This window comes from Peromyscus californicus, unplaced genomic scaffold, assembly GCF_007827085.1.
Source record: "Peromyscus californicus insignis strain IS unplaced genomic scaffold, ASM782708v3 Scaffold_11__1_contigs__length_118956290, whole genome shotgun sequence".
NCBI lineage: Eukaryota > Metazoa > Chordata > Mammalia > Rodentia > Cricetidae > Peromyscus > Peromyscus californicus.
This window is the reverse complement of record NW_026294402.1, coordinates 104,044,635-104,066,860: the sequence shown is the minus strand read 5'-3', so window position 1 is coordinate 104,066,860 and position 22,226 is coordinate 104,044,635. Positions and strand designations below refer to the sequence as shown.

The window sequence follows — 22,226 nt, the reverse complement described above, 5'->3', positions numbered from 1 at the left end:
TCAAGTCTTGCTAAGGTGCGAAGGCTGGTTGGTCTTGAACTCAATATCCTCCTGCCTTGGTCTGTAAGTAGATGGACCTGTCTCTGCCTCCTAAGAGCTGGGATTAAAGGCGTGCATCACTACCATCTGGCAACTAAAACTACTTTGAGATAGGGTCTTATCATGTGACAATGGCTGGCCTGGAACTACGAGATCCACCAGCCTCTACCTAGAATGCAAGAATCAAAGGTGTGCATTGCTTTGAGGCAAAAGCTTAATGCACACACCCATTTTATCCTGTTAATCACTGAGTACGGTTTTGATCTTCATTGTAATGGGATTGTTTCAGCCATTACTGAAGCCAAACTAATTTTTTTGTGTGTATAATTTTTTTTTTAATCCTCTTGAGGAAATATGATGGCCTTAGTTTTAGTTAGTGACCCTAGAACCCTAAGGGCAATGAAACTCCCTTTGAGTATATTAGGAACTAGGCAGAGAACATGGGTTCAAGATCACTTTTATTTGCAGAGCCTGCAACAGTTGGTTAACAGTGCTAACTAAGCTGGTACAACCCAAAAGCCATTCTCCTCCAAGGCATTCAACTAACAGAACCTCTACAAACCAGACCAGAGACCAATTGGGACATACTTCAACACTGGGGAAGGGGCTGCTCATTCCCTTGTTCTCCACATATTTTCCAACAAGATTTGTTTTATAGCCAAATGCAACTCAAACCCATAACAAAGCAATTAGCCATCTTCAATGCCACTGATTCCCTCCCCACCCCCAGATGAAAGCAGAGGCAGAGGGGAGACTTTTCCTAGGAAAAACCTGGCTAGACCCCAGCGGAGCAAACATGAGCAGGAGACTGATGCCTGAGGGTTTCCATGAATAGGCACCACAACAGGCAGCACAGAATTAAAGCAGCCCAGCTCCTCAGATGGAGGTGGTCCCTCGAGAGCCTCCCTTCCACGGGGTTAGATTAGGGGGTAACTGGTGTGATTCATCACTCCCTGTCCCTCAAATTAAAACATGATAAACCCGGAACATTTTTCTTCAATATTTACCACTCTCTCCTGAGAAATTCTACAGTCATCTGTAGACCAGGACCCCCCTCCTTCCACCTAATGGCCTGGACTTCTGGCCCCCTTCTCACCCTTGGGTGCCCACCCAACACTGATTTGATACCCCTCAACTCATAAAACGACTTTTTTTTTTTTCTTAAAGGACATTCAGTGGGCATGCTCCTCCCTCACCCCGTGGACTCCACTCATTCCTTCCCACTCTCACCTTGGGGTACCTACACTACAGCATACCAACACTGGCCTGGGGGTGGCCAGATGGAAGCTGCCTGAAGTGCTTTCCTGTGACTCTTACACCAGCCACTATCATGGGGTCCTGGGGCGAGGAGGATGGAGACAAAACTTCCCCAAGGACATCCCAAAGGACAGAGGTAGGTCTGGGAAGGTTAGCTTATGTCCTGTAGCCAAGCCTGGAACTGGTGCAGGCTCTCACCAGCATCTCAGTCCTTGTCTTTGAGTAGCAGCAATCCCAGTCCACAGCGCCTCCTAGGGGTGACTGAGCTCCTAGCGCTGGCCACAACTCGACAGGTTGCCTTTTCTTATTCCTGGCCCAATGTTTTTCTAAAAATTAAAAGTAGAGGTAGTTCCTGGGATGATAAAACTCTACCTAAAATGGCAGTATTTTGACTTAATGAAGCAGTAAAGTGAAAGTCTTGAGGAATTAAAAAAAATAAAATAATTGATGAAGCTGAATAAATTAAGTTATGGGTCATCCACGAGGACCTCTCCCTTCCAGCCTATCTTTGGTATTTGGCCAGCAGCACTCTGTCACGTATCTCCCCTCGTGACAGGAGGCCAGGGTCCGCCCATGAAGGCTCCAGCTACTTCTTCATGGGATGCTCAATCAGAGTAGCTTGACATGGTGTTCGAGACTATAGACTCCAGTCTGCGCTGTGGCATGTCCAGCTTAGGCAGACAGTCCTGACAGGGAAGGAGTCTTATAGGACAGAAGAGCGGACCAGCAGGATGCCCTGGGCTCCAACCTGGGAGTGTAGGTTTAAGGCACGGAAGGCCCAGTCTTTCTCCTCGTACCGCAGTCGGCTCCTTCACTTACTGCTCTGCAGCAAAGGGAAAGGGAAGGGACAGAGAGAAGCTCAGGCTGCTGCTGCCTGCCTTTAGAGCTTCTTCAGGCGACTGTACATCTCTCTTTTGCTCTTTTCCCCAGCCCAGGTCCGGCTCTTGGTACGGAACTTCTTCAGGTCTTCTTTAAAGTCTTCATGGTGCATTGGTCGGTAACTGGGGGGCTCACAGTGAGACTACAGGGACGTGAGAACAAGAGGACAAGGTCAGGACATGCCCGCCTCACACAACCTGGCTTCCCCTTGCCTAGAGCTGCAAGGCTGGAAGAAGCAAGAGGCAGGGCCAGTGAGTTCCACGGGAGCCTAGTGCTGAGTGGACGTTTATCTTGTCACCAGACCCCGGCAAACAGCAGCAGCTACAAACCCATTGGTCCAGTGTGGGCACATGGAGACATGCTCAGCACAGACCCCTCACCTGGCATTTCAGGAAAAACTCTTTGTATCCTCCCTTCAGGACATACAGTTCAGGGTAGTGGAGTTTGGGGTATTCATTGCCAAGTCGATCTCTTTCTCTCACATATCGGCACCTAGTGAAAAGGGAAAAAAAAGTCAGCTCACCCCCTTCAGTGCAGGAAACTGGAGACAACAGTCAGTAAGAACAGGCGGTGGTGCAGGCACTCCTTCCCAAGAACGCGCTGCTGACACCACCTGCAGCAGCTCTGAACCAACTTGCTCTCCATTCCCTGGTATCATCTCCTCCATTCACCTCCCTTTATCAATAGAATCCTTCTTCCTGGGCCTTTAGACAGACTAGCCCTTCTACTTCTGGGAGTACCTACTGGAACCCCATGCTGGGAGTGAGTACAGAAGCCCTTGTCTCCCTAGTCCACTCACCCAACCCTGTGTACAAGCTGCAGCTTTTGTGCCCTCCAGTGTGTGCTGCCACGTCTCACTCAGCCCACTATAGTCTCCTTGACCTTCTGCCTAGGAGCTTCTACCTTTGACCTCATTTTGAAGGACTTCTAAACATTTTGCACAATTTTAACTATTTGTTATGTTTCTCTGCTCCTGCTTACTCTGAAATGGGACCTCCACCAAAACAGGGTTTTGGTTTTGTTTTATAGTGTTATTGCTAACGTTTTCCCAGTGCTTAGAAGAGTGTCCGGCATATGAAAAATATGAAGCTGGGACACAAGTCCCTGCTATTTCCATTCATGTGTGAATACTCAGGTCCTGCTCAAATGTTACCTTTTCGTGTGTTAAATGTGGGGGTGCTTCTGGATTGTTTTGTTTTTCGAGACAGGGTTTCTCTATGTAGCTTTGGAGCCTGTCCTGGAACTCACTCTGCAGCCTGGGCTAGCCTTGAACCCACAGGGATCTGCCCGCCTCTGCCTCCCGAGTGCTGGGATTAAAGGCATGTACCACCACTGCCTGGCTTTTTTTTTTTGGTAACAGGATCTCACTGTCACTATGTAGTCCAGACTGACCTTGAATTCTCAGAGATCCATCTGTCTCTGCCTGAGTGCTGGAAGTATGCCATCACACCTAGTCCTTAAAAGTTGTATCAATACTGGCTAAACACACAAGGGTGGAGCTCAGTGACAGATCACTCGCCTAGCATGAATAAGGACCTGGGCTGGCTAGCTCTGAAGAAAACCAAGACCGAAAAGCAGGGCAAACTCCTATTCACACGCCTGAAGGACTTGAGATGGTGTTGTCCATTAGTACCTGCTGTCGTTATGAATGGAATGTGTGTGCAAATGTGGCAGAATAGTAGCAAGATGAAACCCCAAGTTTGCTTAGCTTAGCAAAAGGAGGAGTGCAGCTCTGCAGCAGCGCCTGCCCAGCACACCAGCAACCTGCTGTCAACCTCAGCAGTGTAACCCGAAGAGCAGACAAGGCCCTGACCAAGGCCCAGTCTTCTGAGCCTGTGCCCTTCACAGCTCAGTAGCCCACTCCCATCTATGCAGCGTGTCTTTCTTAAGAAATTCATTCAGAACAAAAACAAAACAAGGGCCCAGGACTTGGCTTTTCCGAAGTCTTTCCAGCAATCCCAGTTGAAGCGGGACTTACCCACCTGTCTAATTATCTGCCTTTATTTACTTGCACTTCTCATGACCATCGTTCTCCTCACCGGGACCACTTGTTAATCCTGCTCATGAATATTTTCTTGTTTGTTTGTTTATTGAGACAGGGTTTCACTGTGTAGCACTGGCTATCCAGGAACTCATTCTGTAGACTAGGCTGGCTGCTAACTCCCACCAAGCATGCTCAGTCTCACTACTGTATCTTTAATGAATGGCTCCATTTTATTGTCTCAATGGTATCTGCTATATAGCACATTTCTACTCCCCTGTTCTTTTGGGCGTGAACCCAGGACCTCACAAATACTAGACAAGTACTCTGTCTATCACAGACTTGAGCCACACCCCTAGCCTGTCAGTAAGTTAGTTTCTAAGTTTCTTTGAGGCAGGGTCTCATATAGCTCAGGCTGGCCCAGGAACTTCAGAGGTAACATTTGCATAAGAAACAACTGCTTGGTATTTAAAGGATATTCCATGAGACCACTAGGTAGAACTAAACACAGTGGGGCAGGGGAACTGGGTGAGCCAAAGGGGCAGAGGTCAAACTCAGGCGACAGTAGAGTTAGCACTGGTATCAACAATGACTGGTCTAGAGAAGCCTGAAAGTCATTTGTAACCGCAACTTCTAGGCTAAGTGCATAAATTACATTCAAGAAATCTTTTTGGTCTGGGCATTTGGGCTTGGGTAGGTCTTTAATTCCAGCACCTGGGAGACAGAGGCAGGTGGACCTGGTCTACAGAGCAAATTCCAGATCAGCCAGGATTACATAGAGAAACCCTGTCTCAAAAAAAAAAAAAAAAAAAAAACAAGAAAATTATGGCTCAGTGGGTAAAGGTACTTGACAACCTGAGATTGATCCCAGAAATCCACATGGTAGTTGCCTTCTGAACTCTACATACACGCACAATGTAAATAAATAGTAATAATTGAAAAAGGCTGTTTTTAACACAAATCGCTGAGTAGGAAACAGAATTAAGGGAAATTATGTTCTATAGAGAGTAGTTTTCATAAAGGCCAGGTTTGTGTGTCATGTGTAGACTAAGGCACTGGAGCGACGTGCCCGATGTGCTATGATTCTGCAGACAGTGAAAAAGGCACACACTACCAGGCTCCACAGGAACACGAAGCCTCCGCCCTCCAGCCTATTCTGTGAAGTACTCACATTCGAGGGCCTCTTTCGGAAGAAAACTCACAGTGGAACACAACAATGACACGCTTGCCATCAGTAGGCACGATAGGTTTCTTGAGTAAGAAGTCCTCAACCTCTTCCTCCATGTGCAAGTTCACAGCACCCTTTGAAGACACCAACCAGACAGTCTCAACACCCGCTGAATCACACTGAAGTAAAGCCTCAGCGAGGGAGCCAGCTCCTCAGACTATTTCATGACTGCAGGTCTCCTGGCACAGCAGTCCAGTATGCTACCTGCTTTTACATCTCCATGAGGCTTTCTCTGTAGGTCTATATACGTTGGCCATTCACTAACAAATACAAGAACTGGAAATGATCTCGAACAGTCGCTTCATAAAGTTAGAAGCTAATGCCTCCTTGCCACATTTAAACACCGCTTTACAAGGTAATATTAAAGTGGTGTGACCAGCTCCTTTCTTTCCAGAAACGTGTGTTCCAACATGCCCCTCCACCAGGTAGGCAGCTTGATTGAAGAACAGAGGCCCAGTACAGAAGGCATGTTATGTTGCCAGACTGGCTTCTTCTAGTCAGGAGTTCTGGGGTGGTCAAACATTTATATTTAAGCATCTCAAATGCTATGGAATCCTTTATGGCCCCACTGAATAGCTTAGACATCAGGGTGCCACCTGAAACAGGATAGTATGAGGGACAGACAAGGAGAGCATTGCAACTCTGTGGTAGAGAGGAACTGATGGGAACATTCATTCAGCTCACGTCTCCTGGCGTGTTCTAAATCCTCACCACCAGCTGAGAGGTGTCACTATCCCACCTGTCTAAGCCTCCCAAGATGTAAGTCTCAAGAATTCAAACCTTGATGTGACCTCCTTCATATTCATATGGGTATCGGCAGTCAATGATGACAAACTCTTTAATGACATTGGCAAACTTGCCATTTAAAACAGATGCCATCTGTGAAGAGAAAGGAGGGTGGGGTGTCAATGTTCGCAGTCAGGTAACAAGATTCCAACTCCCCATGTGCAATGGGTTCCACAAATCGGACTTACAATTTCTGGAGAAATATATTTCAAATCCTGATGCTTCCCAGAGACTGTATGAAAGAGATAACCCTTTAAAGAAGGAAACAGAAGATACTTAGGGGAATGTGAAAGCTTACCAATGCCGTTTACTCTGCTGCCTAGCTGGCAGGAAGCAGCTCAAAGAAACGTTAAGTGAACAGTATATGCTAATTACCCTTCTATGCACTTAACTAACATCTGGATATTTAATTGTTATTTGTTTAAGGAGGTATAGTCTCATGTAGACCAGTCTGGCTTAGAGATGTGTCTGCTCCTGGGATTAAAGGAATAAGCCACTATGCTCGCTCAGCCTTTGAGGCGGTATAGGCCAGGCTGGCCTGGAACTAGTCACCCTGAGGCTAGATTTGAAATTGCAGGCAATTGCCTTTTTCTTTTGTTTTTAATCAGGAACTCTTATCTTAGTGGCTAGCGTATGAAGACTTAAAAATGCAGCAAGAACCAGATATGGTGGCTCAGGACTGCAGTAACAGCTTTTGGGAGGAAGGAACAGGAGGATCATGACTTCAAGACCACTCCCAGCCTGAGTGTGAGCACAGGGCCAACTTAGCCAATATGAGAATCTGTAACAAAACACAATGAAGGAGCAGGCATGGTACTATATACGCGAACCCTAGCAATGGGAGCCTGAGAAAGGAGAACTGCATATAAGTCAGCTTGGGCTAAATAGTGAGACCCTGCCATGGAAGTGAGACATCTGATGAGGACACGGTTGCCCAGTATGGGGTTAGGCAGCGAGAACGGGAAAACAATCTTGGCCCAGCCTTAAGAAAAATGAACGTGGTATTGTTACTTAGAGGACAACTGGCCAAATTAAGAGCTGACCCATGACCCCAAGACAAACCACCAACGGTCTCAACCCAAGCTGAAGGTTACACAAGGGCTTTGCTTGTTCTTCTCTTCAAACTCCCCGTTCTTTTTATTTTTTTTTTGAGACAGGGTCTCTTGTATAATCCCACCAGCCTGGAACTCACCATGTAGAAGATCAGGCTGGCCTTGGTCTATCGGCCTCTGCCACCACCGCCCAGCAAATCTGGACCTTCAACACCAGGGACTCAAAGCGTGGCTATACACATGTGTACTATTTTTACAGTCAGAAGCCCCATTCCCAAAGAACCTGCACTGTGGGTCAGCGCGAAGGTGGGTAACCATACAGGAAACCACTAAGCTAGCAAGAGAATGGGAGACCAACATGTACCTCATCATCAGAAGCTCAACTTGTTCTTTAATTTTTTAAACTGTTGCCTTGGTGGTACCCCAGGAACCACACTGAGGAAGGAGAAAGGCTAAGTGGGGTGCTAGCTACCCCCACATCTTCCCAGTACTACCCAACTCTTCTTGCAATTACCTTGGAGAAATCCCCTATAAGGTCTCTTGGGTCACTGTCCAAAATGTTCTCAATGGTTCCTTTAGGTGAAGATGTCAGGGATAAAGACTGGTGTAGAAGCTGTAACAAACCAGAGGTAGAGGATGACACCAGGGTTTTGACTAGAACTCCTAGAAATATTTACCTTGACCATGCCAAAAGGAGACTGAAATATGAATGTCTATATTAAGTAAAATATTTTGTATTGAGACTGAATCAGAAGGAAAAAGAGAGGCCCTAATATTTATTAACTAGTTAAATTTCCCCAAAAACCCCCTCTATCCTTTTTTGGAGACAGAGTTTTATCATGAGTCTTTGGCTGGCCTGGAGCTTGCTAATGTAGACCAGGTTAGCATCGAAATCAGAGATCCATAGGGATTACAGGCGTGCCTCAGCATACCCAGCACCCCTGCTTTTTTATTGTTCACGTTGAACTACTGAGCTGATGATATCAAGCTGAGGCATGGTAACCCAAGAAGCAGGAGGATTGCCACAAGTTTGAGCCTAGCCAGGGCTACATGGCAAGAATCTGCCAAAAACAAACAAAACAAAATAAATAATAAAAAACCAAACACCAAAACCAGAAAATCATTGTCACGTATCTCACAACAGAAAACGTAATTACTTTATCTCAGTAGAGTTCCTGAACTTCTGATAAGCCCTTTTTTTTTGTGAGAAAACAAATCAAGAAGTTGTAAAGATCATTTAGATTGCTTCTAAATAAAGAGCCTTCTATGATCTAGGCGCTCCTCTTGCAGGCTGGCACAGCACCAAAGAACCGCTGTGGCACAGCACACAAGGAACCACTGTGGAAGCATGCTTGAGAACTAGTAATCTAGAGACAACATGAACATTTATATCCAAAAAGGGAGATCTGGACTTTGAACCAACTATTTCTTTTGGTTTTGTTTTTTCCCCTCTTCCAAGGACAGGGCAGTAAGTCTTTCAAAGGCATGGTGAAGTCAGTAAGGTGGCTCAGAGGCTAAAAGTACTTGTATACATCTGACTACAATCCTGGGAACCCACCGTGGAGAGAGAACCAACTCTGGAAAGTTATCCTCTGACCTCCATGCATGCCATGGCACATACAGGTCTTGCACCAAAATAGTATTTAAAAAGAGGGTAGAGCCCGACGGTGATGGTGCACACCTTTAATCCCAGCACTCAGGAAGCAGAGGCAGGTGGATCTCTGAGAATTCGAGGCCAGCCTGGTCTACAAAGCTAGTTCCAGGACAGCCAGGACTGCTTTACAGAGAAACCTTTTCTTGAAAACAAAACAAAACAAAAAAAAGAAAAAGAAACCATAGGACCTAGCACTCAGGAGGTTTAGGCAGCAGGATCATGAGTTTAAGGTCAACCCGGGCTACATAGGCGCTGCCTTAAAGGAAAACATCAAATCTATCCTTCGTTTAGCAATAGCCAAAGATGGAGCCATTCTGTTTTATAGACAGGTCCTTATGCATCATGGGACATGTGCAAACACACACACACACACACACACACACACACACACACACACGTACGTTTAAAAAGACTAATAAAATGCTGGGTGGTGGTGGCTCAAGCCTAGGAGGTAGAGGCAGACGGATCTCTGAGTTCTGAGTTTGAGGCCAGCTTTGTCTACAGCCAGAGCTACACAAAGAAAAAAACCTCGTCTCACCGGGCAGTGGTGGCACACGTCTTTAATCCCAGCACGCAGGAGGCAGAGCCAGGCAAATCTCTGTGAGTTCGAGGCCAGCCTGGTCTACAGAGCAAGATCCAGGACAGGCACCAAAACAACAGAAACCCTGTCTTGAAAAAAACAAACAGCAACCCCCCCCACCCCAAAAAAGAAAAAAACCTTGCCTCAAAAAAAAGCGAAACAAAAACAAAGAAATATAAACCAAAACAAAAACCTGGGCATGGTTGTGATTCCACCACTAGGGAGACAGAGGAATCAAAAGTTCAAGGCCATCATAAGTTATATAGCTTGAGGGCAGCCCAGGCCACAAGAGAGCCTGCTCCTAAAAGGCAAAAACAAACCATCAGAACACAGTTGGGTGTCATAACATTTGCCAGCAGCCCCAGTGTTAGAATGCTAAAATAAAAAGATGGAGAGATAGAGAATAAGGCTAGCCTGAGTTGCCTGTGAAACATGCTGAACGAAACCAGCAGAACATGCCAACTCTCGGGAGGCAGAGGCAGGCAGATCTCTGAGTTTGAGGTCAGCCTGGTCTACCTGTTCTACATAGTGAGTGCCAGGACTGCCAGGGCTACACAGTGAGATAGTTTCAAAACAAACAATAACACAGAAAAAAAAAAAAAAAAAAAAAAAAAAAGACAATAAAATAATTATTTATACTAAAGAGTCCTATGTAAGTATGTAAAAAAAACTTCTTCAAATGATCCATACCGTAGCACACATGGATCCACACACCCACATTTTCCCAATGCAGCTACAATGAATTCGGCTTTAAAAACAAACAGGGGCCAGTGAGATGGCGCAGTAAGTTAAGAACTGCAGAGTTCTATGCCTGGGACCCACATGGTAGAAAGAGAAATGTCTCCAAGTCATACAATGACCTCCACATGTGCACTGTGGTTATGTGCCCCTACCCCTAAACAACAAATAAACAAACAAATAAACATATAACCAAATAGGAAAATAAGAGTAGAGATGGAGCTTGTGACCAAGCTCTTGAGTAGTATGCACAAAGCCCTAGGTTCAATCCTCAGCAACAAACTGTGGTTTTCACAGCAATAGAAAAGAAACACCAAAAATGAACAGACATACATTACCAAATACTACTCAAAAATACAGAACTCATACACTGCCACTGAATACATCACTCCAGAAAACTATGTGGCAGTATCTGAAAAATCAAACCATGCACTGGCCCATGACCCAGCAATTCTACCCCTATGAGAAATCTAGGGGATAAGAGACAATATTGGACTTTATAGGCCAGTGGGAACCTCTAGATTTGTAACAACCGACAAGTTCGTTAACAAGTAAGACAGACAAAAAGATACAGCACAGACACTCAAAGAATGAGAGACTGATAAAAGTCAGGTATAGTGGTGCACACCTGTAATCAATCCCAGCATCAGGACAGAAACAGGAGAATCATTACAAGTTCTGGGCCAGCCTGAACATAGAGCAAGACCCCAATGCTATGGAATAATGCTTTTGTACACACGTTTAATAAAATGCCAGTAGCCAGGCAGGAAGTATAGGTGAGATAAGCAGACAAGGAGGATTCTGGGAGGAGAAAGGCTGAGTCAGGAGACGCCAGCCTGCCGTCCAGGGAACAGCATGTACGGCACACAGGTAAAGCCACGGAACATGTGGTGACATATAGATTAATAGAAATGGGCTGAGTTTAAGAGTAAGAGCTAGCCAGTAGGAAGCCTGAGCTAATGGCTGAGCAGTTTTAATTACTATAAGCCTCTGTGTGTTTACTTGGGTCTGAGTGGCTGAGGACCAGGCGGGACACAGGAAAACTTTCAGCTACACCCTGCCTCAAAAGCCAAAGCAAAAGAAAAACCTAATACAAACAAATAACACAACCCACTAAATAAAGCAAACAGAATAGAATAAATAAAAATAGAGCTGTATTGCATCATCAGAAGCCAGGTGGTGGTGCATGCCTTCAATCCCAGCACTGGGGAGGCAGAGGCAAGTGGATCTTTGCGTTCAAGGCCAGCCTGATCTACAGAGTGAGTTCCAGGACTGCTGTGGATTACGCTCATTATTAATAAAAAACTGACTGGCTGACAGCAGGACAAGAGAAGATTGGGCGAGACAGCCTCACACAGAGAGAATAAAGAAAGGAGGAAGGGCAGAGTCAGGGGAGTTGAGACACCAAACAGCCACCAAGCAAGCAGAATGTGTAAAAAATGAAGTAATAAGTCATGAGCCATGTGGCAAAGCATGAATAGAAATATGAGTTAATTTAAATGTAAGCATTAGCTAATAACAGGCCTGAGCTATTGGCCAAGCATTTATAATTCATATTCAGCCTCTGAGTTGGTTATTTGGGACCAGGCGATTGGGACAGGATACGGCCACTTACAGACAGCCAGGAATATACAGAGAAACCCTGTACCCTGTCTCGAAGGGGGGAGGGGGAGGGGAGAGGAGTAACAGCTGGCAAGGACAGGACCACCAAGTAGAAAAGTTTACAATTGTTGAAAGACAGTTACCACTCTAGACCAAAGGAGAACTCGCAAAACTAACCTCTTGGGTTGGCTCTAGAATATCTGCTTTTACAGGACTGGACATGCTCTTCCTCCGCTTTGTACTTCCTCGAGGAGACTCTTCATGAGATCGTTCTGTTCTCTTCAACACTGACCGAGTGCTGGAGCTGCTGCTGGAGCTGCACGGGGAAGGGGAGTCAAACAGCCTGCACCGATTGCCCTTAGGGTGGTGAAAGAGACAGATCCACCTTGGATTAAAATCTGACCACTTGAATGACAATTATTCCAGTCAACATAGTTAAGGACTACTTTGTTCAGTGGCTCAACTACTCAAAACTGCACATACCGGAATAACTTACAAGGTTTGTAGGTCTTCTCATGACAAGGGGAGCTGTCCAGAGGCTTGCCATGCATGAAGGGGTCTCCTCATCATTCTAGAGGAAGAGAAAAACTGCTTTTAAATAGATCCAGCAGATGGGCTGGAAAGAAAAGGACCTAGCCGAGACTAGCATGAATTTAAATGCTTTACATTTAACTCTCCTAAAGAATGCCAGACAAGTCTGGATAAATTTTATTGTTTTTGGAGACAAAACCTTACTGTGTAGCACAGGGTGGCCTAACTTGTGGCTTATGGCAATCCTGTTCAGCATCCTGAATGTTGAGATTACAGGCATATACCACCAGGGAAAGCTAGTATCTTTTTTTGGTACAAGAGATTGAACCTATGGCCTTGCACACCCTAAGCCATGTTCTACCACTATGCTATGTCTTAGTTACAGAAGTATCTCAACACTTTCTTCCTTACTCCTAAAAGCCTGGCTAGCAATAAGATGGAAGGATCTCACCAGTACCATGTGACCTCCCACCCTGCAATAGGATTTAGTCAAGCAGGGAAGTCTCTCAAGAATCTCACAAAATGAACTATCAACTAGCCAGCTAAGACCCCAGGAGCTGTTTTTACTTGGGAGTCCTCCAGTGGTGGCTAGAATGAGTAGGCACACCCACACACACCCACAGATGGTACCTTCAGATTCTCTCCATCAAGAAGGTCTATGAAGCCATCATCCTCATCAGACAAAGTGGCTTTCACAGGTGACTGGGATGTAAAAAGAAGACTGAAATTTCCTGATTCACTGCTATCACTTTCATTTGAAGACAGCTGAAAGACAAAATTAGCAAGAACTCTAGTCCACTTTGATTCGCTTAGCTGGATCACTTTAAAAAAAAAAAGAAAAAAGAAAAAAAGGTGATATGCATGTGCACATTTGTGAACCTGGTATCCTCAGAGGTCAGAAGAAGGCACTGGAGTTCCTGGCTCCTGACCCCTTGCTTTTTTTTTTTTACCTTCCTCATTGAGACAGGGTTTCTCATGTAGCCGTGACTGTCCTGGAACTCATTCTATAGACCAGGCCTCGAACTCAGAGACCAGCCTGCCGTTGGGATTAAAGTCAAGCACCACCACAGCCCAGCCCATGAGCTCTTCTTGCAATGAGAACTAAGAGACTATATACAGTACCATGTGCAAGCTGACAGTATACAATTTGTTGAAAATATAAGTCTCTATCATAAAATAGCATACAAAACAAAATACATATGTAACTCCCATTCAGACAGACGGAAACAAGGAAGCCTGTTCTAGAGTCTGTCCTACTCCTTTATTTTTTGGAGATAGGAAGTCCAGGCCGAGCTAATACCTGTGAACCTCTTTCTTCTACCCGCCAAATGTTGAGATCACGAGTGCACACTACTAAGTATGGCCTCCAACCTAGCTCTTCATTGGATTAAACAACTAGGGCTAGAGAGACGGCTCAGAGGTTAACAGCAAGCACTGCTCTTGCAGAAGCTCTGAATTTGATTCTCAGCAACCACCTCAGACAGCTCCATGTGATCTAAGCCTCTGGCCTCTTTAGGCATCTGTACGCATATGCACTCCTCTCCCCCATAATTAAAAACTAAAAATAAAAAACGAAGCCGGGCGGTGGTGGCGCATACCTCAGGAGGCAGAGCCAGGCGAAACTCTCTGAATTCGAGGCCAGCCTGGTCTACAGAGCGAGATCCAGGACAGGCACCAAAACTACACAGAGAAACCCTGTCTTGAAAAAACAAAACAAAACAAACAAATAAATAAATAAATAAATTTAAAAAAATGAGTTAAAATAAAACACAGCTGCCCAATTTTAAAGTGAGGGGTTATGATGTCCTTAGACATTATGACAAAACCTTTACAACTACAATCCCATTTAAGCCACAGCACACACTATTTTAATCAATTCCCTTTTTCTTCCTTGAAACTAAGTGCTCCTAGACTCCACCCTGTCTCAGTCCCTGGAGGAGCTGGGACTGTGTGTACCAACATACCCACAGAATCCTTTGCTTTTCGGTTAATAAAAAGAAACTGATGCTTAAGTTACGAAGATCATACACCTCATCTATTTGACACCCAAACCTGGAAACCAGCTGGCTGTGGTAGCCAACACCTGTAATACTAGAAACAGGAGCATTAGGAGTTCAAGAAGTTTTTTTTTTTTTTTTTCGAGACAGGGTTTCTCTGTGTAGCTTTGCGCCTTTCCTGGAACTCACTTGGTAGTCCAGGCTGGCCTCGAACTCACAGAGATCCGCCTGCCTCTGCCTCCCGAGTGCTGGGATTAAAGGCGTGCGCCACCACCGCCCGGCGAGTTCAAGAAGTTTTGAACTACATAACACATTTGAAGCTAGCCTGGGGTTTTAAGTGATTCTGTCTCAAAAGAAAGCAAACAAGAATCCTAATCTAAACAAAAGTTAAACTAGTAAAATTAACACTGGCTTTTTAAAAGTCTGCATCCTCAGCACCTATAATTATTGGTGCCTTTAATGATTAAGCAATCAGAGAAAATCTTAGCATTCTGATCCCCAAGCATCCACCAAATACATTCTATTTCATATACATTCTCAAACTGTTAATTTTTTTTGTTTTTTGTTTTTTTGAGACAGGGTTTCTCTGCCTCCCGAGTGCTGGGATTAAAGGTGTTCGCCACCACGGCCCGGCATATTCTCAAACTGTTATCACAAACTGGAGAATCTACAGTTAAATTCTAGTCTACTATTTACATGTCCTTTGACAAATAAATCAACTTCCCTAATGAAACTTTCTAATCTGCCAATTGAGGTAACTCCAGATAATTCACAGGCCTCAGCCTCCCAAATGCTGGGTTTACAGACATGAGTCACCACACCTAGCAAGTGAACTTGCTTTTTTGTTTATGAAACAGGATGTCATGTAGCCCAGGCTGGCCCTGAACTCCTGGCAGAGCTAAGAATAACCTTGAATTCCTAGTCCTCCTCCCTCTACCTTCCAAGTGATTGGGTTGTAGGCATGCACTAATAAATTTACTCATAAATACATTAAATTAATAAATTTCATGCTGGTACAACATGCATGAATGCAGGCACTCATGCATGCTTGCAATGTTGTAAATTCTCTTCCCATGAAGAATTCCCCATATGAAAGCCAGAACACATACCATACGCGCTGGGGCTGAGTCCTGCCTGTGTGTGAAGAGATCTTTACTCTCCTCATGTACATGAGCATTGAGGCAGCCACGAGATGCAGGTCTTATTGGCTTTTTAAATTCAAATGCTTCCTGTAAAACAATGTTTGATATATTTTCTACTGTCCATAAAAACCAGCTTTAGGGCTGGTGAGATGGCTTGGCAGATAAGCACACTCGCTGAGAAGTCTGAAGATCTGAACTCCATCCCCAAGACCCACACGGGTGTAGGGAGAGAGCAGACTTCTGAAAGCTGGCCCTTGTCTTTCACATGTGCACTGTGGCAAGCTCCCACCTGCGGCTTTCTCTTCCACTAAACAGGATTAATTAAAAATTACTGTTGGGGCTAGTGAGGCAGCTTAGCAGTGAAGAACATTCTTCTAAAAAGACCCACGTTTGATTCCTGGCACCCACAGGGCAGCTTACAACCATCTGTAACTTAAGTTTCAGGGGCTATGACACGCCCTACTGGCTTCTGCAGGTATCAGGCATATACATGGTACACAGACATACACAAAAGCAAAACACCACACACATAGAAATGTATGCCTCCTATCTTAAATAGTTACATAAGCACTTGTTATTAAGCACTAAAAACAGTAACTGCTAGTATCTGTTTTCATATTACAAAATACTTTCTGAACATAAACTTGTCTAACCATCAGGTACAACCTGACTGCTCCTATTTTACAAGCAAGGACGCTACTAGGTCTGTTTGTTTGTTTGTTTTTCCAGTCAGGGTCTCTCTGTGTAACAGCCCTGGCTGTCCTGGAACTTGATTTGTAGACCAGGATGGCCTCAAAACGGAAGCTAGGTCTTCCAAGTTAAATGGTGTGCCTAAGATCTTGAAGCCAGATAGGATAACTCCAGAAAGTTCTTTAACCTATGCTATTATTCCTTTAGAACAAAGCTTCCAGGAAGGCAACCTTGGGACAAGTCAAGTTTGGGTCAAGAGCCAGATTATACAGTTTTGGTCTGGTAGCACTAGAGGTTGACAAACTGTTTCAAGCACACAAGTAGGGAATCCATTTCTACAGAACACTTCATGGCATCTCCCAAAGCTGCCAAACAGAATCTTCATTCCTGCAGGCAATTGGTTTTGCATTAGACCTAGAAACTATAAGGGTGATAAACTCTGGTATTTTAGCAGGGAATGAATGGGAAACAATAACATATGTAAGTGTTGGGGGAAAGCCAGCAGGGAACACATGGACTTCTGGGTGAACTACATCATCCATCCCCAAAGCCACTATTTCAGATATTTATATATATTTCTGATATCCACAGATGTTGCATGGCTTTGGAAGTTAGCTTATATATTTGGCAGGTATTCACAGGAAATAAGGTATAAGAAAAACATGCTGATAGGCAGGCCCAGTAGCACACAACCTCCAAACACAACAAAGATTTTCACAAGCTTACAAGTCACCCTAGGGCTTGAGCCAAGAAAGGAAAAGTCTTGAGTAGATTCTTCTAGAAAAAAAACTACTCATGGATATAATTACTCCTCACAAAAGCTACTAAGTAAAATTAAAAAAACATTTACCCACCAGGTACCATTTTAAATTCTCTACAGATACAATCTTATTTCATTCTAGACAACCCACAAAGGAGCCCAACAGAAGCTCCAGCATCCCAAAGCAAGGCAGAAGGCAAGATTCACATCCAGACTTCTCTACACAAAGGCAGGCCTGGTGTGGCTTTCCTTTCCCATAACTTAGTCTTCAGGCAGCAGCCAGCCACCTCGCTTGTAAGCCACTGGCACTTGGAGGTGTCACTCCAGCCTGGGTCACCATGCTGATGCTACACTCACATTTTCTTTATTTTCATCCTGGTCGATGAGCTGAAAGATGTCATGGTCTAGAGAATCAGAATGACTCCTCTTCAGCGCTGGGCTACATCCCAAGAGTTTCTGCTATCAAAGTCAAAAAGAGAAATTGAATTCTTAAAGAAAAACACAATTGAAAATTCAGTTTTCTTTTTCTTTTTTTGAGATAGGGTTTCACCCTGCAGCCCAGGCTGACCTTAAACTTGAGATGACCCTCCTGCCTCAGTCTCCCCAAGTGCTAGGATTATAGGTTTGACCCATTACACCTAGCTAAAACCTCAATTTTCTTTTTCTTTCTTCCCATATACTACAGCAGATAACCAGTAAATGTGACCAAGGCTCCACCCTGCTGTAACTTAGAACAGCCTTACACCTAATCATACAAGGCCTAATAGCCCTCTTAGCAGGTATATTATAGTACCAAACCAACCCCTTAGTGACATTTGCGTAAAAAGAACCTTTCCTGGTTTGATAAAACTAAGACTGAGGACGAAGTCCACAAGAGGCAGCAGCCACTGTTGAAGCTGCTCCAGGTAATGCATAGTCTTAGTATTTACAGGAATGCAGAAAAGCCATGTCCACTTCATAAATGTAGGTGACGCTGGCATTTAGGGGGACAGTTTACAGGTATTAGGTATTAGCTGAAAATGACCATGGAACTTACAGGTAAGGAATTGATTCTCCTCAGGGAAGTTTCAAGGCTGTAATGAGATCAAAAGGTAAATGAGAATAAAGAGGTATTTATATCAGCAGATTCACATTGCTTAGCCTATAGTTTGGGAAGGGGTGGGCAAGTCAGGTTCTCACTGTAGCAAAGATATCCAAGAATGAAAGTCTAAAGTTTCTTTGGTCTCAGGAGCATCCCAAACACTAGCTAGATTGAAAAAAACCTGTTGTCTCTTAAAAGACATACATCCATTAATTCATTTAAGGCTTTAACGTCCAAAATGCAGAGCAAGGGAAATTACAGCTAAAATAAAGGAGGGAAAATCCTGGAAACCACTGACAGAAAACAATACATCCATTCTCAGCAGTGTTTCTGGGATCTCACTGGGAGCAGCTAACTGAAGACTCTAGTCCACTGTATGAAGAACTTCATCCAAAGATTAACAAGTTTGGACCAGGAATGATGGTGCACATGTTTAATCCCAGGACCCAGGAGGCAGAAGCAGACATATCTCTGAGTTCCAGACCAGACTGGACTATAAAATGAGATATCAAAAACTAATGAACAAGTTTCTTTCCTCTTCTTTTTGGTGATTCTAGTGATTAAACCTAATCTAGGGCCTCACATACACCACACAAGCACTCTATCACTGAGTTCTTCACCTTTTACTTTTATTTTTTAAAAATAATTTGATTTTTTTTATTTTATATGCATTGGTGTTTTGCCTGTATGTGTGTCTGTGTGAAGGTGTCAGATTCCCTGGAACTGGAGTTATAGACAGTTGTGAGCTGCTATATGGGTGCTGGGAATGGAACTCAGGTCCTCTGGAAGAACAGTCAGTGCTCTTAACCACTAAGCCATCTCTCCAGTCCCTTCACTTTTTATTCTGAGACAGGCCTTGAATTTCTGATCCCTCTGCCTTAACTTTCCAAGTAGGTGAGACTGTGTCAGTAGGCCTGGTTAAGGAAAATTTTTCTTCAAAGTATAAAATTTGAAAGGAACGAATACATACTTTTCTTTACTGTCCAAGGGTCCAGGAGAATCTAGACAGAAACCTTTGAGAAATAAAAACAAAATTCTTAGGAAATAATGCTCATTCTATTGTTAAGTAACATTTTCTAAGTACACCAATGGATTCTCTTCCATTTGCAAATACCAATCAAAGAAACAAGATTTAAGAGCCAATTATTATCAAGATTGACTGCTTTTCAGACAGGAGTGACGCGTAACACTTTTTGTGGAGTTATTTTATTTTTTCAAATCATATGGCTAATATAGGAGTATGAAAAATATAACCAGCTAGGTATGAGTTCCAACAGGCCAGTTTGGTGTACACAGTGAGATCATGTCTTAAAAAAATAAGAGTCCTGGAAAGATAGTTCAGAACAGCACAGCTATTCTTATAGAGGACCTAAGTTCAATTCCCAGCAACCACATGGCTGCTAACGCCTTTAACTCCAGTTCCAGGGAATCTGACACCCTCTTCTGGCCTGCAAGGAAATAGCCGCACATGGTATGTAACATGAGAGGCATGCAGGCAAAACACCCACACATATAAAATAAAAATAAATATTTTTAAAAAGAAATGGAATAAAGACTTGACACTTATTCTCCCTCTGGACTGAAGGGCATGTCACTCCAAATCATGACTTCAATGCGGATTGTCACCAGTTAAGGTCCTAGGAAAAAGACATGATTCAGGAAATTCCCAATATTGCTCCCCAAATGGCTGGCTCAAGATGAATGGTGAAGATTAAACAAATACCAGGATCGGGCAAGGGCATGGTGGTTTACACCCTTAACCATAGCACTCGAGAGGTAAGAGGCAGGCGGATCTGAGTTTGAGGCCAAAGTGATCTACATGGTGAAACCCTGTCTCAAGATAAATAAACTGAATTTTAAAAAATAAGGGACTGAAGAGACAGATGTTCAGTGGTTCATGGCACTTGGTGCTCCTGTAGAAGGGACCATTTTCAGTTCCCAGCACCCAGATCAGACAGCTCACAATGGCCTGTAAGTCTCCAGCTTCAGGGGCTCTAATGTCTTCTGATCTTGGCAGGCACCTGAATACATATGCACACACACTCATAAATAATAATACCTGAATCGGTCGATTCGGAGGAGCCCACTCTCTGTAGACTGCTGCTGTTTCTCACCTCCATTGGCTTCTCATACTCACTGAAACCAAGAGAAGTACCGTCACATGAGCAATTTCTAGGACATAATTAAAAAGTCACACCCAGGGAGCTGGGTCATAAAGTAGCCAGGCTGCCACAAACTACCATTCTGATAAGAAACCAAGGACACCCCACACTCACACTTGGCCACCCACAAGACCTAGTTGGTATTTGAACAACGAAAGGAGTGGATCTGGCCTTGGGCCACATTGTAGGACATGCCTGTGGCAAATGCTGGGTTGTTTCCTTAAGTGAGAGCCTTGGTTTGAGGTACTATGCTGGGCGTAAGGGCAAAGGTGAGTAGGACAGCAATCCCAGCTTTCCAGGGGCTGGAAAAATCCTAAGACATGTTTAGAAAAGGAGATGCCCAAGACTGGAAGAAAAGTAACCACTAAAAGTAGTGGAATGTGTTTTTGTTGGTGGTAGTGGTGTAGGGCAGCCTACTACTAAGTCCTTAAAGATTTCCAATATAGAAAATTCAGTAAAAAGGGCTAGCTATAAAAAGGGAGACGGGTAGATATAAGAAACGTGCCGGCCAAGTGACTGCATAGATTTTGCACAAATGCAAGAAAAGAAAATGCCATGTCCCTTTGTTGAGAAGGAACAAAGCTTACAGGAAACTAAGATCCGGCGCGGTTGTTCAGTAGAGTAGAAGTGAGGGCCTAGGAGGGCCCATTTTCCCCCGTGGGGGTAGATTCCAAAGAGCTCCCTGGAATAGAGACAGAGTACAGAGAAATCTGAAAGGGGTGAACAAGATAGGAAGCCCAGCAGCCTCCCCGGCTCCCCGGTCTGGCTCGGGTTGAGGATAGTCCCGGACTATCCGAACGGCCTCTCCCGCCCAACATTCTGCCCGGGGGGGAGGGTGCACATGGCGGGCCCTGGCCAGGCCATCCCGGATCGGAGCATCAGGACCAGCTGGACAAACCCTGCTTCCTGCCTGACCATCCCGAGGGCCATCAGAGGCCAGTGGCCTGGGGCATCGCTCGCCGGTCTCTCACCTGCCCAGCCCTTCTAGCTGGTCCATGGTGACCGTCAGGTTGGTGACAGGGGACAGTCCGCCAGCAGCCGACGCGCCAAACAGTGCCTTCCCCGTGGGCTGCGGCGCAGGAGTGGGGCTGCAAGCGAAGAGCAGGCGGCGGCGGTGGGGGGGCTCCGGGCCCAGTTCCATGGCGCCGCCGGGCCAGCCCGGACTCCCGCTCCGTCTTCCTCCGCCTCCGCTGCGCCGGGCCCCGCCCCGCTGGCACCGGCTTCAGCCGCGTGCCACGCCGCCAGCGCCCGCGGGTCAAACACAAACACGACCCCGCGGTTCAGAGACGCGACCGCCACGGGCACCGGCGCGGACGGGCGAGCGTCGGGGACTCGGCAGGCGCCAGCCACAAGCACCGGTGCTTCCCTCTAGGCCCCGCGAGGCCGCAGGCGGGCGGGCGCCTGCAACCTCAAGATTAAATCCAAACAAACTCCGCGGGGCGAGAGTCTCGAGGCGACCCCCCCACCCCCACCCCGATTAACTCTCCTCACTTTTTTCTCCCTCCTTGCTCGGTCCCCGACAAGCGGAGAAGCGACCCACACCTCCCTCACCACCAAAGTGGCCTTAGCGTTAATTGCTGCACAACTAGGAACGCCGGCGCCCCGCCCCTTTCCTTGTTGGCGCCAAACGGAATTCACCAATCAGGAAGCAAACTTCCCCTCGCTCCCGAATGACAGCCGAGCTGGACCAATAAGAGGTAAAGGAGGAAGACTCTCGCGGGCCTCCTCGAGGTCACTCCCTCTCTCAGACCCCAACTAGGCTTGAAGAGTTGGGAGGTGGCAGAAATGAGAGGAGAGCTCAGAAGTCAATGAAACTCCCTGCGAGGCGCTAGTACGGACGGAAAGGCCAGCTGCTCTTTTCCAGTTGCATTCTGGGTAATGTAGTTCTCACAGAGCACGCTGGGCTGGTCTCATACCCTGTTTGAGCTCCCTTTTCCTAATGCTGCACACCCCTAGGGGGACATAGAGACTGAAAGGCCATCTGGACGTGGCTTTGGCTCTTCCTCTAACTATGTAGTATCATGGATCCTTCATTTCCTTCACAGGTCTCCAGGCTCTGATTGTGTT

The 22,226-nt window shown here is 45.4% G+C and overlaps 1 protein-coding gene across 8 annotated transcripts; it reads right to left on the bottom strand.

Moving 5' to 3' along the window:
- Nucleotides 1-480: 480 nt before the first annotated feature.
- Cdc25a (cell division cycle 25A) lies at nucleotides 481-21,836 on the bottom strand. 8 transcript variants are annotated; one of them, XM_052721569.1, is made up of 16 exons: nucleotides 21,131-21,244; nucleotides 20,747-20,841; nucleotides 20,057-20,133; nucleotides 18,968-19,010; nucleotides 17,953-17,989; nucleotides 17,274-17,375; nucleotides 15,434-15,553; nucleotides 12,958-13,092; nucleotides 12,293-12,367; nucleotides 11,974-12,153; nucleotides 7,737-7,835; nucleotides 6,359-6,421; nucleotides 6,165-6,263; nucleotides 5,328-5,458; nucleotides 2,556-2,667; nucleotides 481-2,317 (listed from the first exon to the last, which is right to left on the bottom strand). In XM_052721569.1, exons 3-16 carry the CDS (start codon nucleotides 20,115-20,117, stop codon nucleotides 2,177-2,179), a joined length of 1,398 nt encoding a protein of 465 aa, XP_052577529.1. In that variant the 5' UTR covers nucleotides 20,118-20,133; nucleotides 20,747-20,841; nucleotides 21,131-21,244; the 3' UTR covers nucleotides 481-2,176. The 8 variants fall into 8 exon arrangements, with proteins under 8 accessions (XP_052577529.1, XP_052577514.1, XP_052577512.1 ...); XM_052721554.1 differs by lacking the exon at nucleotides 20,747-20,841 and having other exon boundaries at nucleotides 17,274-17,372; nucleotides 21,131-21,831; XM_052721552.1 differs by lacking the exon at nucleotides 20,747-20,841 and having other exon boundaries at nucleotides 21,131-21,830.
- Between the last annotated feature and the right edge of the window lie 390 nt (nucleotides 21,837-22,226).